The 21112-nt window shown below is 39.2% G+C and overlaps 1 protein-coding gene across 2 annotated transcripts in view; it reads left to right on the top strand.

Moving 5' to 3' along the window:
* LOC307041344 (3',5'-cyclic-AMP phosphodiesterase 4C-like) overlaps window positions 1-21112 on the top strand; it is a 94794-nt gene that overhangs the window by 1147 nt on the left and 72535 nt on the right. The window contains exons 2-3 of one of the 2 annotated variants that reach the window (XM_079684688.1): window positions 5190-5240; window positions 13291-13499. In XM_079684688.1, the coding sequence (XP_079540814.1) occupies window positions 5226-5240; window positions 13291-13499 (224 nt within the window). In that variant the 5' untranslated portion in view covers window positions 5190-5225. Of the gene's footprint in view, window positions 1-5189; window positions 5241-13290; window positions 13500-16511; window positions 17029-21112 lie in introns of those variants that run through there. The other variant, XM_079684689.1, reaches the window with a different exon arrangement.

Here is a 21112-nt window from a genome sequence, read left to right on the forward strand (position 1 = left end):
TAGTCATATTTCACTGACTACTTTGTTTCTCTTTGTATTTATTCCCGTTCATCCTTTGAAGTTTTTTTTTGAATTCTCCTAATCATATGTTTTATTGATCTATAGGTTGTTCTTGTTTCCTCTTTAACTGCGTTGGTGCGGTGCGTTCCTCAAAAGACACCTTCGGTTTGAAGAGAAAATAGAGGGAACAATTCCTTCTACAGTAAATATGTGGTCATTATTCAGCCTTTAATTATGTTTAAGTCAGGACATTGATGTTTGTATAGTGGGATCTTTTTAAAGGTTTATCGACAAACATTTCCTGTCTAGTTTTAGCCTGAAAAATGTAGCTCTTCAGGTTTTGTTGTCTGATTGATTGTATGTGAATGGCTGTTTCTCTTCTCCTGCTGTGCTGACATAGTACCCACAGTGCATTCAAGTCGTTCTGTCAGACCTGTTTCTTATATGTGGGAAGCTTCAGTGTCATCAATTTAACAAGTAATGCAGAAAACAAGACATGGAGTCCCCCCTGTTTCCAATAGATGGCGTGCTGCTCCAGCGCTGAGTCTGTCACTGAGTCAGTCTCCTCCTACTTATCATCCATCACCATCTGAAGCTGGTTTATCTGCAAACATTTGCAGAAACAATTCTGCTTTAGTCTGTCTGCATGACTCACTGGTATGTGACAGAAAAGTATTTGTAATGCCTCTTCGTAAGAAGAAAAAGAGCACTGGGATTTTATTGACTTAAATTCAGATTTCAGTTTGTCAGTTTTGTTCTTCGTCACAGCAGCAGGTTTATTTCTTCTTTTTTAGTGTTTTTATTATTTTAAGTTTGTACTATTTTAAATATTTTTCTGAGGCTCGTTGCATACCATATATATATCATTTGAAAGAGCCTTCGTGTTTAACAACATGTGAAGTTTCTGGTTTGAAACTAAGAAAAAGTGGAATCAGAGATGAGATGAAATGGTCCCTTTGAGAAATTGAGTCTGCTTCAGAGAGCTAAACAGAATCAACATTGAGTAGAAACACACCTATATGAAGACTTATGGTCATGATTTGCTGGTTCCCCTCAGTGATTTTGGTCAAAAGCTATTGTTTCCTCTGTTTACCCAAGTGAGTGACAATAAGTCACTGATTGAGCTGGAAAACCAACTGCTGTGTGACAAGGGCGTGAAATACAAAGACATTTGGTCACAGTGGAGGACAGACCTTTTTCTATCTGTAGTCTAAAAGCAATTTATTTAAGAGTGAACTAAATGTGCTGTTTATTCTTTTGAGTTTTTCAGCTATACCAAAACACCATTTGCAGGAAATCCATGGCAGTAATGTGATCCAAACAGCAGCAATCTAAAATCAAATGAAAAATATGACTTACAATATATAATTGAAACTGTTACAACTATTAGACATTTTGGATTTCTTTCCCAGTTAGATAATGATTGGCACGTTCACATTTCTACCTTTCTAAATATGAAGCTAAAGCAGCCGAGGGTTAGCTTAGCATAGCACAACAACCTGGCTCTGTGCAGAGGTAACATAATCTGCACCCCTAAAGCTCATGATTAACATATCACATATTGGTTCTTGTTCCTGGACTGCTCGCAAGAAATGCTTTAAATGATCTCAAAATTAGAATAAAGTTGAAATTCATGAATTCATTGGCCGGAAGCAGTGACTTAGAGTCTCTGGCAACAAAAATGAAATGTATCCTTTTCAAAAAAGGGACTATAGCAGTAAGACATGATAATGGTACATATATAGTCATAACTTGTAGAGGTGCATGGGTTTGGTTGACGATTGTGAACATTAACCCTAATCGTCTTGATCTGAAGTTCTTGACGTTGATGAGAGTCTTTGCGGTCCTTATCAGCCTGAATCTTTCTGTTTGTGCGTCACCACGACAATGACGGCATCACGAGGCGCCTTGGGTGTTCACTTTATGATGGTTGATTGTAGCATTTATAACAAGGACACCCTTTTTAAGATGGTTAATCATTAAAGGCTGCTGTGCCAGGACACACTGTGAACACCGCACGTTAATGATAGCTCCTTGTTGGAACACTCTTAAGAATCTCTTCTTCCTTAAATGACTATCTATCATTACTCTCACAAGTGAAAGATTGCATTGCAAAGAAACTGACAAATGTATCATACATGTTGCTGCACTTTTAAGCGAGATGCCTCACTATCGATAATGTAGTATTTAGACTCGCCGACAAGCCTAACTGACAAAGCTCAGATTACTTTGTTTTACAGTGGAAAAATAAGACACTTAATTCACATACAACACCTATTTCACAAAGAGGTATGATCAAATATATTTCTTCTGGTTATTAGAAGCAGTATGTACGAATAGGAGTTGTAAAAGGTGTTGAGATTGTGTGTGCGGTCTGCAGCTCAGTCAGTTTCTCATGTACGATGCTGAGAAGCTCCTGTTCCTGTGTTACTCTTGCTGCTGATCTTTTCAATCACGTTGGGGGGGGGGGGGGGGGGGGGGGGTCAGGTTGTTAGCAGAGCAGAACAGGCATTGCTGGCTCTAGAGAGAATCAGCTCATCAGTAGTCTTAAAGTGACTTGTGATCAATGGTAGTGCAGAGGTGTTAAAACTACTCATCATGCTCTATTGTCTGGAGGTTTCCCGTCAGGGTCAGGGTCAGGGTCAGGGTCAGGGTCAGGGTCAGGGTCAGGGTCAGGGCAGTGAGCTGGTCCCTCTGGAAATCAAATAACATTTATTTGATGTGATTGAGTTGTTCTCACACCACAGTGCCAGCCTGTTGATTTTCTTGCTAATGCTGTTGTTGGAGTTAGTGGTGTCAATGACCATTAGAGTACTTGATGTACAGAACTTCAGGATATGATGTCTGTTATCCTTTGTCAATAATTATTAAATCCTAGATTTACTGTTACTTAAAGCAAGTATAAAAAAGCTCCCATTTGTGTAAACACAAAGCTGTGTATGTGACATAGAAGAGTCACTTATTAATAAGTGGCCTTTTCACACTACTTCTGTAGTTTTCCATTACTGTCATATATAAGATTGTGATGTAAACACCACATCATTGTACTTAACGGGTCATTCAAATATCATAAACTGTCTCAGAAGATATTACTGTCTGAGAACAGAAGTCAGGCACAGAAAGGACCCAATATGCACTTTTAACCCCAGATCTCTGTAAACAATGTGTTGGATATGTACTGTACACATGTATCAGTTTATTTCATGAATTAGACGAGGGTAATACATGGACCAAAGATGAGACACCGTTCAGTATAACATGACACCATACAGCCTCCAATAAGACCATTACGTTATTTTTAAAGATGTATTTATTCCAATAAAGCAGTGTGTGCATGGTGCATGTCCTCTTGAGATGTTGTTTTAGGTGACAGTTAAATAGTGGGGTTTTTAAACAAAAACAAATAGGTTCAGCTTCTTAAATGCATTTATTTTTAGATTTCTTTGTCATACTGAGCTGACAAGTTTGGGTCACCGCTGTGCAAAATCATAAGGGGATTTTCACTATTTTCATTAGATTTGATCGAAAAACGAATGAAGTACTGGGTAAAGTCATCTTGAAATTACTTAATGATCATAATAATTGGCTGCAGCACTGATGTTTGGAAGTTAGGATGTAATCACAGGTCAAACCTTTGTTAATATCTAAACTAAAGCATGGCATTGATCTTTCTTCACAGTAAAAGACAATGAATGAAGAACACACCGTTACTGTAAATCTAAAGATGTTTTTCCCTCACAATGAATATCTGATAATCTAATATGGCTGACAATAAGGGATGATAAGCGTGAATAAAACATTTCCAACTGAACTCTAGATTGAATGGACTGGAATAGCCTGAAGGGAAGTTTGATAATCCATGACTCTTATGGACCGCTATGACTAACATCAGGAATTGCAACGGATAAACCGACTCCTCGTACACAAATCTAATCGTTTCCCACCCCCGGGCTTCTTGTAACGGACAGGAATCTAATCAGATTTGGACTGCAAATTAATGTAACGAGGGATGTAAACAAAACATTTCCTGTGAAGTGTTTTTAAATTAACAGAACAAATACTGTGAATTCTTAATGTAATGTCTGACTGTCAACTGTTAATGTTGATTTGGCCTTAAGCCTTCACTTTCTTTTCCCACAATGCCTGCTGTTAGAAACTGGAATTGTGGAATGTGAAATATGTTGGCGTTGTGGATGCATGGGGCATCTAATGAAAGGTGCTGTTGAGTAACACATAAGGACACAGAGTGTGCTGACAAGTAATAATAAAAAATATATAAGTAAATAAAATGAAATAGTAAAATATTACATAGTGAGTATGATACTGAGTCTAAAAAGCATTTGAATCAACGGTAAATATTCAACCAATGTGGAATGGAAACTCCACCAAGTTTCTTATTTTTCGTCCCCCCAAAAATACTGAACCACCTGTTGTTACTAATCTAAAACACACTATATCTGTACTGTCAATTCCCTATGTTATGAATCATTGTCCTTCGCATGTAGCGCTTAACATGTCTTGTAGTTACATTTGGCTTTGAACACTAGACAACACATTTTGTCCCTGCTATCGAGTTTTAGTAATTTCTGTTTATTGTGTTACATTTGGTTCTGCCTCTGTGTTTTGTGTTCTGAGCACTCTGTGTGCTTGTCTCGAAAAACTACAAATCAGTTCATCAAAGTAATAAAAGTGCTTCGTCATATACATGTGAGGACTCTGGCTCCATCACAGATCCTCCCTCCATCACTGGGATCAGGGTAATGCCAGGTGGTGTCCATGGGTCACATGAATACTTTAATGATGAGTTTGCATAAATGCCATTTATATAGTTGTTATATGTATTAGAAACCTAAGTTTATACTCTCCTTGCTGTAGTATTTTTTCTTGCGTTTAATATGATTTATGAGTGTTTAATGAAGGTTAATGTTCAAGTGTTTCTGGTTTGGGAAGGATAATTGCTGTCTTTACTGCATGATGGATTATCAATTTGCTATTGAGCAACAACAGAAGGTTTTCGTTTCATTTTCTCATATGAAACGGCACCAATCGTTCCTTTTTCGCCTTAGAGAAAACATTTTCTATTAGTATACTTCACGATGATCGACTTGTTGTAATGTCTAAAGTATATAACAAGAATGAATGAATACCATTTTAAAATCTGCTCTATTTGTTGTCTTTTTCTGTTTCAGCTGCTGTCTTGCTGCTGCAACAAATACTCAACATAAATGTCTCGGCTCAAGGTAAATAAGGTTCATGGCTTCCCCTCTTACTCACTCACGCACACCCACACACACACACCTACACACCACTTCAACCTTTCTTATCAGGTCCTAAGTTAACTCTGCAGTCGTGCGTCACGTCTCACGATCACTGGGTTTGGACTTGGATTTCTTCACATCTGTAAATGTTCTATCTTTTCTTCAGGGCTTTGTTCGCGTTAATAAAGACATATTAGGACACACACACACACACACACACACACACACACACACACACACACACACACACACACACTCACACACACACACACACACACACACACACACACACACACACACACACACACACACACACACACACACACACACACACACACACACACGTGCACACACATTGTTTGATCATGAACAAGTCAGTCAATAATTATTCTTTAACAAAGAGTAATGCTTCAAAGACTGTCTTGGTTAATGCCTTTTTAAGGGCATAATTCAATTTTAAATGTAAAATTATTTAAGAAGGACAAAGAGTTACTGAATTGTGCTCAACTTTCTGGCAAATTGGTAATACACCGGTCAACTGATAATTAGGTCATTCATTATAGACTGTAGGCAGTTTTTTTTGGGTAGCTAGAGTTTATTTTAAAATCTCCAATTTGTTTTATCTCACTTCAGTGGTAAATTGGTTAAGATGTCTTTAAGCATGATACATGCTATGGATAATTTCTCACACTTTGAAATGTGATGCTGAATGCACTCTGTATTACACATTAAATATCCCTGCATATCTAATGTAATCTAAGGGACACCAGCAACAACAAGTACATGTTTATATCATTTTGTGGAAAACAAAAAAGCTGCATCTGATACAAAAGTGCTTGACATTTCCATGCACGACTACTCACTGATGTGTAGTCAGATCCATTCTCTCTGTAACCACAACATAAAGAAAATCCACCTGGAGCATGTTTTAAACCTTGATGAACATTTTCCATAAAATAGCTTATTTATGATTATACAATTCTAAAATAATGATTGGAATTATATAATAATTATATTTAAAGTGGTGCTTTTTCATGGTTTAATGGAAATAACTTTATAAAATCAACAAATGGCTTTTATCCATTTATGTAGGAGTTTTCAAAGGTAAGATTCCAGGCTGACATATAAACCCCAACAGCTTTCTCCCCTTGCTGCTCTAAGAGTTGACCTTTTTGAGTGCGAAACATTCAGCTTTCATGACAACACACTGCCTGCAGAGTTAATCACAGCATACAGACACCTACAGGGAGAGTTAGAGGGCTGATTGGAGACTGGCTCTATTTACGGAGCGACTGCAATCACACTCTTTGAATCCCCGGGTGTCATTTTACATATATCTCTCAGCTTTTCATATCTTTTAGCTTTTTCTGGCTGTCTGTACTTATACGCTCACTGAAATGTCACACGTCATTTGCACAGTAGGAAGCTTCATCAAGAGCCTCTCCTCTCACCATAAGGGGGAATTATTATTCATTTTCCTAATTAGGAAAACAGCAGCGGCTTTGAACGCTCTCATGAAGGATCAACATGGTCCTATAAAATGCTCTTCAACTCTGATTAAACCCTCACGCTGTCAGAGCAACAGTCAGAGTGTAGGTGTAGTGGAGCTATTCTGCACTGCATGTGTGCAAAGTCTTTATCTGTAAGCATATGTAAGGCCGTACATAGGTCATCTACATCTGAATAGACTATATAGATAAGTGTATACAGTATACGTTGTGCAGGGCAATGGCTGTGGAGGGTTGTGGGATACCTGCAGCATTTAACATTACATCAAGGAGTGTGATTATAGCAGGAAATAACAACACTGATGAGGGCAGGCATGCTTCCCATTGTTCAGACAAATCAGTAGCAGATCCTACATCTTAAGCACTCCTGATGTAGTGAAAAACCCATTCTGACACTCATCAACCGGATTATCATTAGCAAAAAAGGTTAAAAGATGTTTTATTAGTAAAACATCTTTTACACCCAAAGGTGCATTTGTTCCGCAGGCAGGAGATTTAGCTCTCCACAGAGGAACACATCACAGCGACAGATATAAACAGCACCAAAGCAAATTCATTAAGAGAAATATAACAAAAGAATACATAGTAAGGAATGTCATGACAAATAATTCTACAAACACACACAGTGTCCCTCACACTTAGCAGGGTAAGCTTATTAGCCCACTCAACAATTTGGGTAAGATATTGTTTGTTTGATAAGAGTCAGCTATCTATCTTTGACACAAGTTGAAAGGTCAAAAAGATGTATTGGGTCAAAGCCCGACAAAAAACGGTACTCATTTTTGGATAATCTGAAAACAGGAATGTTTTCTGAGACAAACAAACACCAATTGGCATTTGTACACACTGTCTCACAATGCTTTCTTAATATCAATATTGAGTCAAGACTGTCTCATGATACTAGCCTTCTACACAATCAACAGCCTTTTCCCTAACGGTCGTATTGTCCCGGATTGGACGGGTTAGAAGTCTATTTTTCTTCTTCTTTGTCTGGGATATGTTAAGATCCAATAAAGATGTATAGCACTAGGCGATACACTGCAGTGACTGTGCCATGGCAGGACTAACTTTATTGTAGCAGACTCAAAATGACACGATTGAAAAATAGAATTTCTATATGGTCCTGTCCTCATTCTTACTTTGGCTCTTGTATGTGTAGATACAGTTTATAAAGGAAAGGTAAGGGCACACCGCCCCTGGGTGAGCCACTATAAGAACAGAATACTTCTGATATTATACCGGCCACTTTTACCCTTTGTGTTTTGTTGTTAAAAAATCTGTTTTCAAACCCAAATAAAAATGCTTAAATATGTCAACAATGTTCTTAATTTATCTGCAGGAATATGATGATGATTATCTGAAGATGTCTAGGGCCCAATAACCTGGGACACAAGAGCTTTGATTAAGTGGAGTAGAGGGCAATGAAATAATTACACAACAGGCTAATCAACTGATTTGCAAAAATTAGAGCAAAAGGTGGAGAGAAGGATTTATCGAATTATAAATTCAAGATGAAAAATGAAACAAACTGTCATAATGGAGAGAATATTAAGAACAACACCTGATTAAAAAGATGCAGCTCCACTTTATTTGCAGGTTGTTGGTCTTCTATTGGATTGCTTTACAGAACATTATACCCTTAAGTTTAAAAAATCACCTGTCCCAACAAAGACACATGTTACTTAGAGTATGGTAGTTTTAACCTTAAATAAAATACATGTTTGCCATGTGTGTTGATCCTGTGATAATGTAATGATAGGAAACAGTGTCCACAAGATGATGCTACAGTGAATTAAACAGAGGTTATTGCTGACCTGCAGCAGTGATGTAAAGGGTTCTACGTGTAATCAGTACAACAGCAGTGTTGGTGAGATTACAAAAAAGAACACTTCTGATGATCGAGGTTCAGATGTTGAAGGTTTGAAGTTTGTCCAAACTGCGATAAGAGTTTGTCTCCTCCATATATTTCTGTACCAGGTTGTGCTTTTATCTTGTGTTACCATTCTTTCCCTGTAATCTAAAATGGGTAAGGGTTCAAGTAAAAGCCTTTGTACATATGCTAATTGTACTTTAAGGTGTCCACATCTAATATGAGTAGTCCATTAGTCTGTTTGGAGACTTTTTTTGAAGCAGCAGTTTTAAAATGCTTCTCTGTGGAGCAGCTGCAGGAAATGTTGAACATTAACAGCAGTTATTTATCCCACTGCTATCCCATTATTCCAGCAGCTACAGGATTTTCTATCATGAGCAGAAAATATCAGTAATAACCAGATTGAATCAAATGATTAGTGCAGCTGGACATGCAGTAAATGAACAGGAGCATGAGACTGTAGCCCTCATGGCAGCACTGTAGGGTCAAACATAGGCACAAGAGGTGCTAATGTCAGCATGCTAATATGCTCACATTGACAATGTTCACATGCTGATGCTAAGCAGGTATGATATTTGACCATTTTCACCTTCTCAGTTTCCAATGTTATCATTTTTAAAAGAATAGTTCACATCCAAATAGATGATGTGTACATCAATTACTTAACCTTGAATTTCTGAAGAGAACTTGGATTTTTTTCTCACTTCCTCCAGAATGAACAAAAGAGCAAAAAACCTCCTCTACAAACCCTCAAACAATTTGTGGAGTAAATCTCTTCCGTAGAAATCGTGAGCAGGAAACTGTTAAAGCTGAAGTACTTTAAACTGTAAGATTTTAGTCAAAATGAACGTCAAAGAAAGATGTGAGCATACTGCTGGATTAATAAGACTTTGATTATTTAGTTTGAGAGTGTGTGTGTGTGTGTAGATGTTTAGCTGTTGGTTAACATGGCACCCATTTTCTTCAGAACATCAAGACTTTTCTGTGTTTTTTGTTATTCTGCGTTCATTGTGGAGTCAAGCGAGAAAACCAGAGCTTTCTTCTCTTATTCAATTCAACACCAGTAGGCTAAGTAATTGATAAGAATTCCTCCAAAAATGTTGGTTATGATTTTGCTGTTGTTTTGATGTTATTACTACCGGACACTTCTATTCTGAGCTGAGCTTTGATGAGTCACTGTTTGGCGACTTGAGCGCTGATGCAATGAGGTTTTTAGGTTTGATTCCAACTGTGTCCTGCCACACTGTGCTGGAAACATGACACACACTTTGGGAGAAAGTGTTAGTCATAAGTGTTGAAACACTCTTGATTAATAGAGAAGTGTGGACTCCCACTAGCTCATTGGTTTTTGAGAGGTGGAGCACCTGCTGTCCCTTCTGATCACACACCAGAGCCTCCTTCTTATTCTCACTTCCTGTGTGCAGGGGATCCGCCAGGTGATAAGAAACCCAGCTGCTTCCTCTCTGCTGCTGAATGACTGGAGAATAACGTGTCCTTCAGCTCAGAAAAACTCCCAAAAGCAACATGTTGAGGCAAACCAGAAATGTGCTGCTGTAAAAAGGAATATCGTGCTGTCGTCAGCTGAAAATGTCACACCTGAAAAATGTCAATGCTTGACAGAAAATATGAGATCAGTGCTGCTCGAAAAAACAAAAATGCTGCAATACTGAGAAAAATGTCTATGCAAACGCTATTATTAATAATAATTTTTAAAAAAATTATTAAAAAAATTAATCAATTTTTTTTAATACATTTTTTATTTTAATTTTCCATTTTAATTTTGTAATCAACTCGCGACCCTCACTCGGGGTCTCGCGACCCCCCGGGGGGTCGCAACCCCCACTTTGGGAACCCCTGCCCTACACACTCCCCCTCCGTGACGGAGTGAACTCTGTGAAGTGACACTCCCAGCTCAACAAGGCTCCCTCCTGTCAGATGGAGGGAGTAAATACAGCGGCAAGCTTTGGGACAAATTCCCCTCTCTCCGGCAGAAACAGGAAATGCCGTAACTGTATGTAACAACATTTTCAAATCAGTATCTCTTTGACAACAAATGAAAATGAATACCTAAAATAAAACTCCAAACATCTTTCATTGTGTTACTTTTTTGTAAAGCTCTTTTAGTTTTAAACCTGATTTTTATTAGTTCGTTTTTGCAACAGTCTGTAAATACACTCAAATTTATAATAAAATGCACACATTTACCTTTTTCTAGACTAAACACAGGTATGATCCTAAGTTAAAACATTATGAGGTTATCATGAGGTTGTTAACATCGCAGTTTATCAGTGGATGTTTGTCAGGTAGAGACCGGTCTCAAGTCAGCACTGCTGCAGACTCGCTGTTTGATGGCTTGATAGCCCACTCCCGCTCCACACCGCTCCACACTGGTTGGTTTGGAACAGCACTTAATGTGGCGGACGCTCCGCGCGACCGCGCAAACGGAGGGGTAGTGTGTAGGGGTAGGGTGTATGGTGTAAGGTTTAGGGTGTAGGGCGTGGTTTGGGATTGAGCCTTAGTTAGACAAGGGATCCATTGTGACACACAAAACAACAGAGACAACAGGTAAATCTTTAAAAGTGGCCCGTGCTCCATCAAATAAAAAAAACATTTAAAAACCACAACTACAAAAAAGGTTGTTAGCTTTAGTATTTTATGTGTAGACTCATAACATACTGTGTTACTAGGCACCTATGTAACTCTGTCAAGGCCTGATCATGAATGTGTTGTGCCCTCTGACACAAAAATAAAAACCTAATTTCAGAATTGGTTCGTGGTAAGAGAGAGGTCTCTGCTTACAGCTTTATGATCGTTTGAATAACTTGTTTTTCTGAGTAACCTGCTCTCTTGTGTACATGTGAAGCTACTGCAGTGCATTAAATATATCCTCTGTGATGTTGAGTTTTTTTGGTTGACACACACTTCACTCGTCACATAACAATAATGATAATAATAATAATAATAATAATAATAATATATGTCTATGTCAATAATTAGACATTCATATCAACAGCACCTCTACAGCTTAGATTCCTAGAGGTGAGAAATTCTCTTCTTACATTCTTCACACATATTTTCTCACTTTTCATGTGATAGCCAAGTGTGACCCTATGAATGTCTTCCGGGAAAGACTGTCTTCAAATGTTTGACGTAATCCCCATGTTTAAGCATTTGCGTCAGCACCTGTACTAATAACAAGAAGTTTTTCACCCCAAATTCAAATGTGGCCCTTCTGATCAGGTTTTAACACTTAAGATTTCTAACGAGGTTTCTCAACATGTAGTACAACTTATTCTCAAGCATAATTCAACCTTTGAATGCAGTAACGCCGCGTTTGTGGATCAATATACAGTTAACAAATGTTCCTTTGTACTGAGAAAGAACCCAGGAGAATTTTTTTTTGAAGAGTCGGTTAAAAAAGTTGTATTGATATCCGATAGCAGCAGAGACAAAGACCGTCTGAAGTGACGGGTGTGTTTTGAGGAGGCAGTTGTCCTGATGGTGCCATGTTTTGGTTTTTGGCACTTGACGGCCCAGAGCAGTGAAGTGAGACTTGCTGTTGCAGCTTGTAGGATGTCAGATCAATACCCAGCACCTCTCTCCGAACACTTCTCACCAGGTGACAACTCTGTTAACTCTGCTGAAGCACAAAGGACAAAGAAACAGAGGCTCTCTGCCGCCTTGGCTAAGATGAGCATGGATTTTTGTTTGGCTCCCTCTATCCTGTATGACACTTTTTAATTAGAAAAAGTCTTCCTGGTTATCTACTTTTTACACAAACACATACACAGGCAGAATATCGCCATGGAAGTGTTTGTCAAGAAGACAAAGCTCCTGCCTCTCTGCTTGTCGTCTTTAAACGCTGCAATCTGCAATTACAGGGCTTCATAGGGTTCAAATGGATTGGCAGGAGGAACATGTTAAAAAAGGCCAGTTTAGGAAACAAACAAAGCACTCACTTGTTGTCAGATGTGAAGTGTTTATGCTTTGCCCACAGGGCAGATAGGGCAGATGACACACATCTGTGGATTTATGCGTGTAATTTAATTATTTATTCAAGTTATTTATTGAAACATTTCAAATAAAGACAGCTACATCATTTCACAATTTAATTTGTTATGGAAGGACAATTGTTATTCGGGCAATTCAATTATTTATAAACATAAAACATTTATACATCCAGAGTAAGGTTATTCAAACATAATTGTTACTGATAGATGAGGGTTAATAATGCTTTTGGGACATTAAAGTCATTTTTTATTTGTTTTTTACTTGATTGAAACACACAATATACTTTTTGGGTACATTTTGCATCCATCCTGCATTAAATACATCTATAGTTATACTGTATAAAGTAGTATGTTGAGCAGTACTAGTAATGTAGATTTAATATACATACTTACTATACATACGGAGATTGTGACACATTTAAAACTTGATGCAACCCTTTATTATGTCAATCCCATTTACACAACTCCCAAACTTTCATCCAACTTTATAGTTTTTTGTTTCAGCTTAATTTATCTGGATATTTTTCACATCCAACAAACATCTGAAGTGTGTGTGTGTGGGGGTGAGGGGGGTGTCCCTATCATAAAAATACTGCCAGCAATACAAGCTATTTCTTATCTGTATTCATACTCTTTCCCTCAAGGTCCAGGGTCGCCGGGATTCTCTTCCTGCGGTCCACCAGGCGGTGCGCCGGCGTTTCTCCGGGCCGCTGCTGCTGCCTCCTCTGTGGAGGAGACACTCCTGCCAGGAGGACCCATGGGAGACCCGGCGGTCGTCAGTGACACACACTCTGCCTCTGGAGCGACTGGAGGAGCTGTACACCCAAGCACTGGCCAGTCATGATGAGCACCGGTCAGTCACACACACACACACACACACACACACACACACACACACACACACACACACACACACACACACACACACACACACACACACACACACACACACACACACACACACACACACACACACACACACACACACACACACACACACACACACACACACACACACACACACACACACACACACACACACAGACACAGACACAGACACAGACACACACACACACACACTACAGCCTCTCATGCTGTTTTGTATTGCTTGGTTTTTACGTTTGTTTTTCTCAGATAACAGGTTAGTATAATTACTGCAAGTATTTTGAAGATGAATCACTCTAGCTGTGGGTTATTATGCTTTTATAATACTATTGACTGCCTTTTGATGACCATGTAGCAAATGTTCCTCTGAAACGGATAAGGTATTTTGTTGTTGTTGCTGGAATTCATCTTGTGAGTTGTTGTTGTGTGTTTAGCTTTGATTTGGAGCATCTGTTGGCCTGCGTCACAAAGGAAAAGGATGAGTGTTGAGCTCAACACAGATGCTTTTTTCCAAAATATTTGATCAATTTAATGGACTTGCAACCACTCAATGCTCTTTTACAGTGCATGTGAGCACATTCATACAATGATGGAATCTAATGCTTATTCACACACACATACTTAGGGCTCTGCCTTTTGAAGCAATTTGGCCAAAGAGCCGGGGATCAAACCGATGATCTTCTGATTGATGGACACCGCCATATTAGTGTGATGTAAAATTAGCAAATGGAACCATGACAATCCGGTAATTACATTTATTTCTGACATACTTCTGTTTTTCTTTCGCTCTCCCTTCCTCTCTGTGAGGTCAGCAGGATGAGTAACCTGTACTCATTATCTCTGATTCCCCTGTTGTATCTCAGTGTTTTGTTTATTTCAAGTGGACACCTAGGAAACGGAAGACTTTCTGTCTGAGCAACTCGAGCTTTCTGACACTGAAGTAAACAGCTCTGCATGCAAACACACACACACACACGCACGCACGCACGCACACACACACACACACACACACACACACACACACACACACACACACACACACACACACACACACACACACACACACACACACACACACGTTTTGTGATTTCATGAAATAATGATGGCCCTTTTCCCTTTACAAAATGCCTGGTAATTGCAGCAACATACAGAGACCTGTCACTGACAGGGCGTGTGTGTGTGTGTGTGTGTGTGTGTGTGTGTGTGTGTGTGTGTGTGTGTGTGTGTGTGTGTGTGTGTGTGTGTGTGTGTGTGTGTGTGTGTGTGTGTGTGTGTGTGTGTGTGTGTGTGTGTGTGTGTGTGTGTGTGTGTGTGTGTGTGTGTGTGTGTGTGTGTGTGTGTGTGTGTGGCCTAGCATTACTATACTTGTGGGGACCTAAATCTGTTTACACAGTCTTGTGTGGGGACTCGCTTCCCTTATGGGGACAAATTGGAGGTCCCCATGAGGGGAATCATTAATTTTAGGGTGAAGACTTGGTTAGGTTTAGGATTAGGGTTAGGGTAAGGTTAAGGGTAAGGGTTAGGGTTAGGCATGTGTTGGTTATGGTTAAGGTTAGGATAAGACTCCAGGAAATGCATGTAAGTCAATGTAATGTCCCCTGAAGTGATGTATACATGGTATGTGTGTGTGTGTGTGTGTGTGTGTGTGTGTGTGTGTATGTGTGTGTGTGTGTGTGTGTGTGTGTGTGTGTGTGTGTGTGTGGGGGGGGGGGGGTGTGGGGGTGGGTGTCCGTATGTGTGCTGTCCAGACATTAATGACAGAGGGAGCAAATACTTTTCCTTCAAGTTCCTGATTTATTAGGATATATGGCATGAAGCCAGCAAGAAATAAAATATGAATTAAAACATACTCAAACCTATTCAAACACCGCTCTGTTGGACATGTTCCAATGACTTCCATTATCAACCTTTAAATTGTTTAATTTTGAGGTCGGCTTGATTTTTTGCCAAAAGAGTTTCATTTAGGAGTAGCTTTCGGTTTCACAATGCCATTATCTGAAATCGATGTTTTACAACGCCTGCTTAAAGGTCTCCTATTATGCTATTTTTAGGCATTTATTATGGGTCTCGGATATATAAAAATAAATAAAAAACGTGTCTATGATGTGTTTTGCTCAAAATATTAAACAGATCATACATTTTAGACATCCCTCATATCCCTCTGTTGTAACCCTGTTAGAGAACTGCAGGTTCGGGGTCCTTAGCTCGAAAAAAAAAAAAGAAAAGAGGAGGGGGAGCTAATACCTGCTCAGAATTCTACCGGCAGATGCAGCTAAATGCTGCCGTGATTAAACGCCATCATGTTCCAAACCACATCAAGGATTATTTCTGAAACAGTATGGAGCTCAAATGCTTTTTCTCTTGCCGGTTTACAAGGTGAGTTCCTTTTGTTATTTCCTGCTTTTTACACATACTCTCTCCAGTACAGGTTAGCTCTGAGTGTTAGCGATGCTTGCTAATGTAAACTAAGACCATATTATATCCAAAACACGTCGCGCATTGTTTCTGATAGCAACGTTTCTGATGGTGCCGTGGGTCCGCATTGCCGATATCACGCCAAATCGGACGCAAATCTGGATCAGCTCGGTTGAACCCCCGTTTTTAGAGATTTGGGTACGGAGCAAAAGAGAGGGTTTCGTTTTCTGACACTTTGTGAGTTCCCTGACACACCGGGGACACATATGTATAAAAGTGCATTTTGCATGATAGGTCCCCTTTAAATTACAAAATAAATTGTGAGGTCTCGACCCTTGTACACAATTTGTTTATCAGACTCCTTGCTTTTGGTTTATTTACTCTGATGAAAGAGATTAAGTCTCTTAATCCAAAGCAGCAAACAATAAAAAGCAACATAACATTTTCTCTTGAAAAAAATCAAGATTAAAACAAATATCCATCAGTTGAATGTCAGTTGACTAATTCATTCATGTTTCACCCAAAAATATTTGCTGGACTCTGGACAACACTAACGGATTGCAGTCTTAAACTGGGTGGAAATACTTAATTTTTCATGTTGCTGGTGATGATTGAGAGAAACAGATTGAAAGAGTCGCAGAAGATAAAGAAGCAGAGCTAGAGATGCTGACACTATAAAAGGAGAGACAACAGAGGGAGGAGAGAGAGAGAGAGAGAGAGTTGGTGTTGACTGAGACGCTTTCAGCACTCCGGCTCGTGGACAGCAGCGCAGCACCATGCCACGTGCTCAGCTCTTTTTCCTTTAAAGGCTTCCTGCTTAAACTCGCAGTTTAGCGCTTTTTCCTCGCTCAAAACTCGTTTTTAAAAACAAAGTAGAACATGGAGTGTACCGCGCTGAGCAGAGAGGGAGCAGGGCTTGCCAAGCCGCCCAAACATCTGTGGCGGCAGCCTCGGACCCACATACGCATCAAACAGCGCTTCCACTCGGACACCGAGCGCTACCTGTGCCGCAACCGGACCCTGGAGAAGCTGCGACCCGGGCTGAAGAAGCCCCGCATGTCCTGGCCCTCCCCGATGAGACGGTAACCCCTTTCCTCTCTGAAGTGTATAAACTCACCACTGCTTAAATTGGCATAAACGTTCAATAAAGTGAAGTTGGCTTTATGAAGATACAGATAGCCAAATAGAAAAAAAACTGAAGCAATTATCTAGTTATTAAGCCGAGTTGACCATTACTGCTCCTCTTTTATTTTTCTATCGGGACTGTTGACATGTAATGTTGAATATAAAGCAGGGGTGCATTCATTTGATGATTTAGAAGTATAATATGGAAAAGTATCATAAGAGTGCCAAGATATAGCCTACTGAATACATTTATAAGGCTACTTAATTGGCACAATCTAAAAGTGTATAAATGAACACCAAACATCTCCAGACTTTCTCCTATGGTGACACTGATGTCCAGGAGTTCAATGATTAATGTTTAGATGTTATTATTTAAAGAAAAACTACACATACGTAGTTACAACATTTACCCTGGGTCCAGTGGCAGCGCCAGATTTTTCTTTTGGGGGTGCTGTGGGGTAGCTTGACGTTTCACAGAGGGTTCTCAAACATTTAGGGTTTTCTCTTAATCTACCGGGCGCTAGTTGAATTTTCTACCGCTACACTCCCCACACGCACACACACAGTATACTTGTTACAATGAAGGCTCGATAATCAGCTCACGGCATATAGGTGTAAGCAAAGGAAAAGTGCTATTTTATTTTTTAAATCTATGGATACATCTCAACACCCATATGAAACAGAACTGTAAACAGATGTACTTTTTCTCTATGGATATTTTACAAATCACTCCCCTTTTAAAGTTTATTCTTGTTTTACTATAGTATTTCATAACTGTTTTTCATTTATTCTCTTATTTTTTTTATAACTATAATGATCATATAAAGGTGTGCCTCGGAAATAATTGTTTACATAAATCATGACCAAACCGTTTGAGACCCACTGAGATAACTTGGACTAAAGTTAACGATCTAAACAGAGCGTCCTTTAGCTCACCTGAGTCCCTCAGTCTGAGAGGAGAGGACATTCCCTTCACCTTGTTGTAGAAACAGCTCCTTCTATCCGTTAGTGCAGCTAGCTAAACAGATGCTAACAACACGGTCCCTGGCACGGTGTGCTCTCTCTCTCTCTCTCTTGCTTAATCACACTAAATGCGCGCCTGCCACACACACACACACACACACACACACACACACACACACACACACACACACACACACACACACACACACACACACACACACACACACACACACACACACGCACGCACGCACGTGCGCGCGCGCGCAGAGCTTGAATGAAACACAGAGACCCAGAAGTAGTTGTTCTGTACTGTGGCATATTATTTTCGAATCAATAATTTTTCAAATTATGAATTTCACACGTAAAAATAAAAAAAGACATACATTTCTTGGGGGTGCTTGGGGGGTGCTATGGCTATAGGGGAGCTTTATTACCCCCTAGCGCCCCCCTGGCGCCGCCTATGCCTGGGTCATCAATCATTCTCTGCTGGTTGTTGTAATGCCATGGCAAAATCTCTCTGACTCTTTTGGGTTGCTTTACACTATGGTGTTATAAATGGATGATGAATATTCAGAGCTTTGATGAAGCACTGAATATTCATTAGATGGGCTGTAAACGGAGTCATGACATTTTCAGGGTTCAGACTGAGCATTACCCTAAATGCCAACACAGTTAAGATAAGATATTGAATCAGTAAATTAGGAGTCAAGTTTGTCTGCTTTCATTATCACCTGCTAGAATAATCCTATTGACAGAGGCTTCTGCCGTCTTTAAGAGTTTGCTTTCTGAAAAGATAACCAATTCAATATTTCACAAGGAATCTTGTTTTCTTTCTAAACAGTGTGTTAATCTTAACAATATGTTCCCAATAAGTGCTTAAATGTTGCTTGAAGTGCTTCCAGTCATAGCAAACCTATTGACATCATTGCTTCATGGCTTTATTTCGATGTCTAATGCATACACTATTACTGTAATTATGTATGCATTGTTCATTTTCCTTATTCATTGCATTATCTGCTATCTGCGATAGTTCTGGCGTTTTGAAAACATTGATTTCCAAAACACCAGCGTGAGCCTGTCAACTCACACAGTTTGCCCTCACTCAAATAAGCCTTTAGGATGTGGCAGTGGAGGAAATTGTTGGGGAATGAATTGCACCCAATAACCCGTTTCCTTGGGGACGTTTCATAGATGTTGTTTGGTCAACACTGCAGGAGGCTTAATGAGAGAACACATTTCTCCTGCTGTTGCTGGCCTGTTATTTGGGTTTAGTAAAACACATTACTGGAGTGTTTAATATTGCATTTTTACTTGTTTCAAAACCTCCTACAAGTAGATGTTATTTCAAGTTCATAAAGCATTCAATTACAATATTGAGTTTCCTTGATTGTTAGAATTAATCAGATTCCCTGCATGAAACTAAGCAGGGAAAGCTGTAATTTCTCTCTTGGTCCTGACAGGTTCATCATAGTAAAAGCCCCAGAAACAACACTGTGATGGACTGTTCTACCTGTTCTTCAGGCATGGCCTTATATAATACTCTTTGTACTTTGAGGGATGAGGGAGGAGATGTGAGTGATGTAGTTACACTAAACAGATCTCTAAACCTCATCAGTCAGGCTGATACAGAGCTCCTCTGCTTCACTGTCAATCCTTACCTCGATTGTACCCAAGCGCTGTCAAGGAAAAAGATTGATAGCTAGCTAGTGTTGGTGCCTCGACTTGTTTTCGTGTTATTTTTCAATTCCTCATTTGACAAAAGAGCATGGTCTTTGCTATTAAGACATATTGGAAATAAGGTAACACATGAAGAAAAGGAGAAAGCAAAAACATGGATATTTTATTACAGCGACATATTGAAAATCTTGTTTGAGATATATTAGCTTTAACTGTGATTATTTCCATTTTAACGAGATTTGAGGGAAACACTACCCACTCTCCTGTTGCATCGTTATGTTTATATGTTCTGTAGTTCAGTAAGTTAGTGGCATACACTCAACCTCCACATTTGGACACCTGGCTTATATGTTTGTCCTGGAACTGAAGAGAAAATGATGCAAAAGTCAGTAAACATCCTTGTGATTGGTTGAGTTGAACAGGCACGAACACAACTTGCACTTCAGCTTCCCATACACCGATTACTGTCAACAAGCAACGCTGCGACTCGTCTCACACGAGTGGCGGAGCTGTTTTTGTCCCCTGATGACAATTATTTTTCTAATTAAGGCTTATTTAGGCTTCAACACTGTGAAGCATGAACTCTGCAATAACATGTATTTAGGTATTACCCTCTTCACACGCCTTGTATTGTGTTTGGTTTATTTGATCAGGTACTGTATATAAGATGGACTTGCATTATGTTAACACTTGACAGCACTCGTCTTCGAGTGAAGAGAAAATCACCTTCTCTCCCTTTTGGTATTTATAGGTGCATTACATCAGTCAACACCTAAACGTCTCTTCTAGCTTGTCTATTTGGACGGATGCATGCTTCCTGCTACCATCTCCAAGCGGTAGTATATTTCCATTTAGATGGTTTCTAAAAGTGTATTATTTTGTCCAATGTTTGTTTACCTTGTGAAATGATTTAAGTCGATCAAGAGTTTATTTTTTTCTTTGGCATTTGAGCCTGGATCTTTGACAGCTGAATACATTAGGCCGCACATAGAGAGGGGCGTTTGATGCTGAAATCCAACCAGACAATGCCGTTATGTGGTTTAGACCTTAGCCATCTGTCTACCAGGGAGCTCTTGGTTTACATATTCAATTATATTCTGATATCTAGCCGATCATCCAAAATGAATCTTTCTGGTTTATTTGTATGACATTCATTGGTTGGAAGATGTTATGTCTGTTGAAAAAAAATAATGAAAATATATATTATTATATAAACCTGCCACATAGACTGTATCTTTCTGGCATTTAATATACAGTTGGTGACAAAAGAACAATATGAATCAGATTAGATAAAAGTTTGTTTGTTACTTTGTCACCTCTAATCAGTATCAGTTGCCCACAGTCTCACCCAGAAGTGAATAATAATAATAATAATAATAATAATAACATTCATGATGGAGG

Source organism: Notothenia rossii, assembly GCF_949606895.1.
Source record: "Notothenia rossii genome assembly, chromosome: 1".
In the NCBI taxonomy this organism is placed as follows: Eukaryota; Metazoa; Chordata; class Actinopteri; order Perciformes; family Nototheniidae; genus Notothenia; species Notothenia rossii.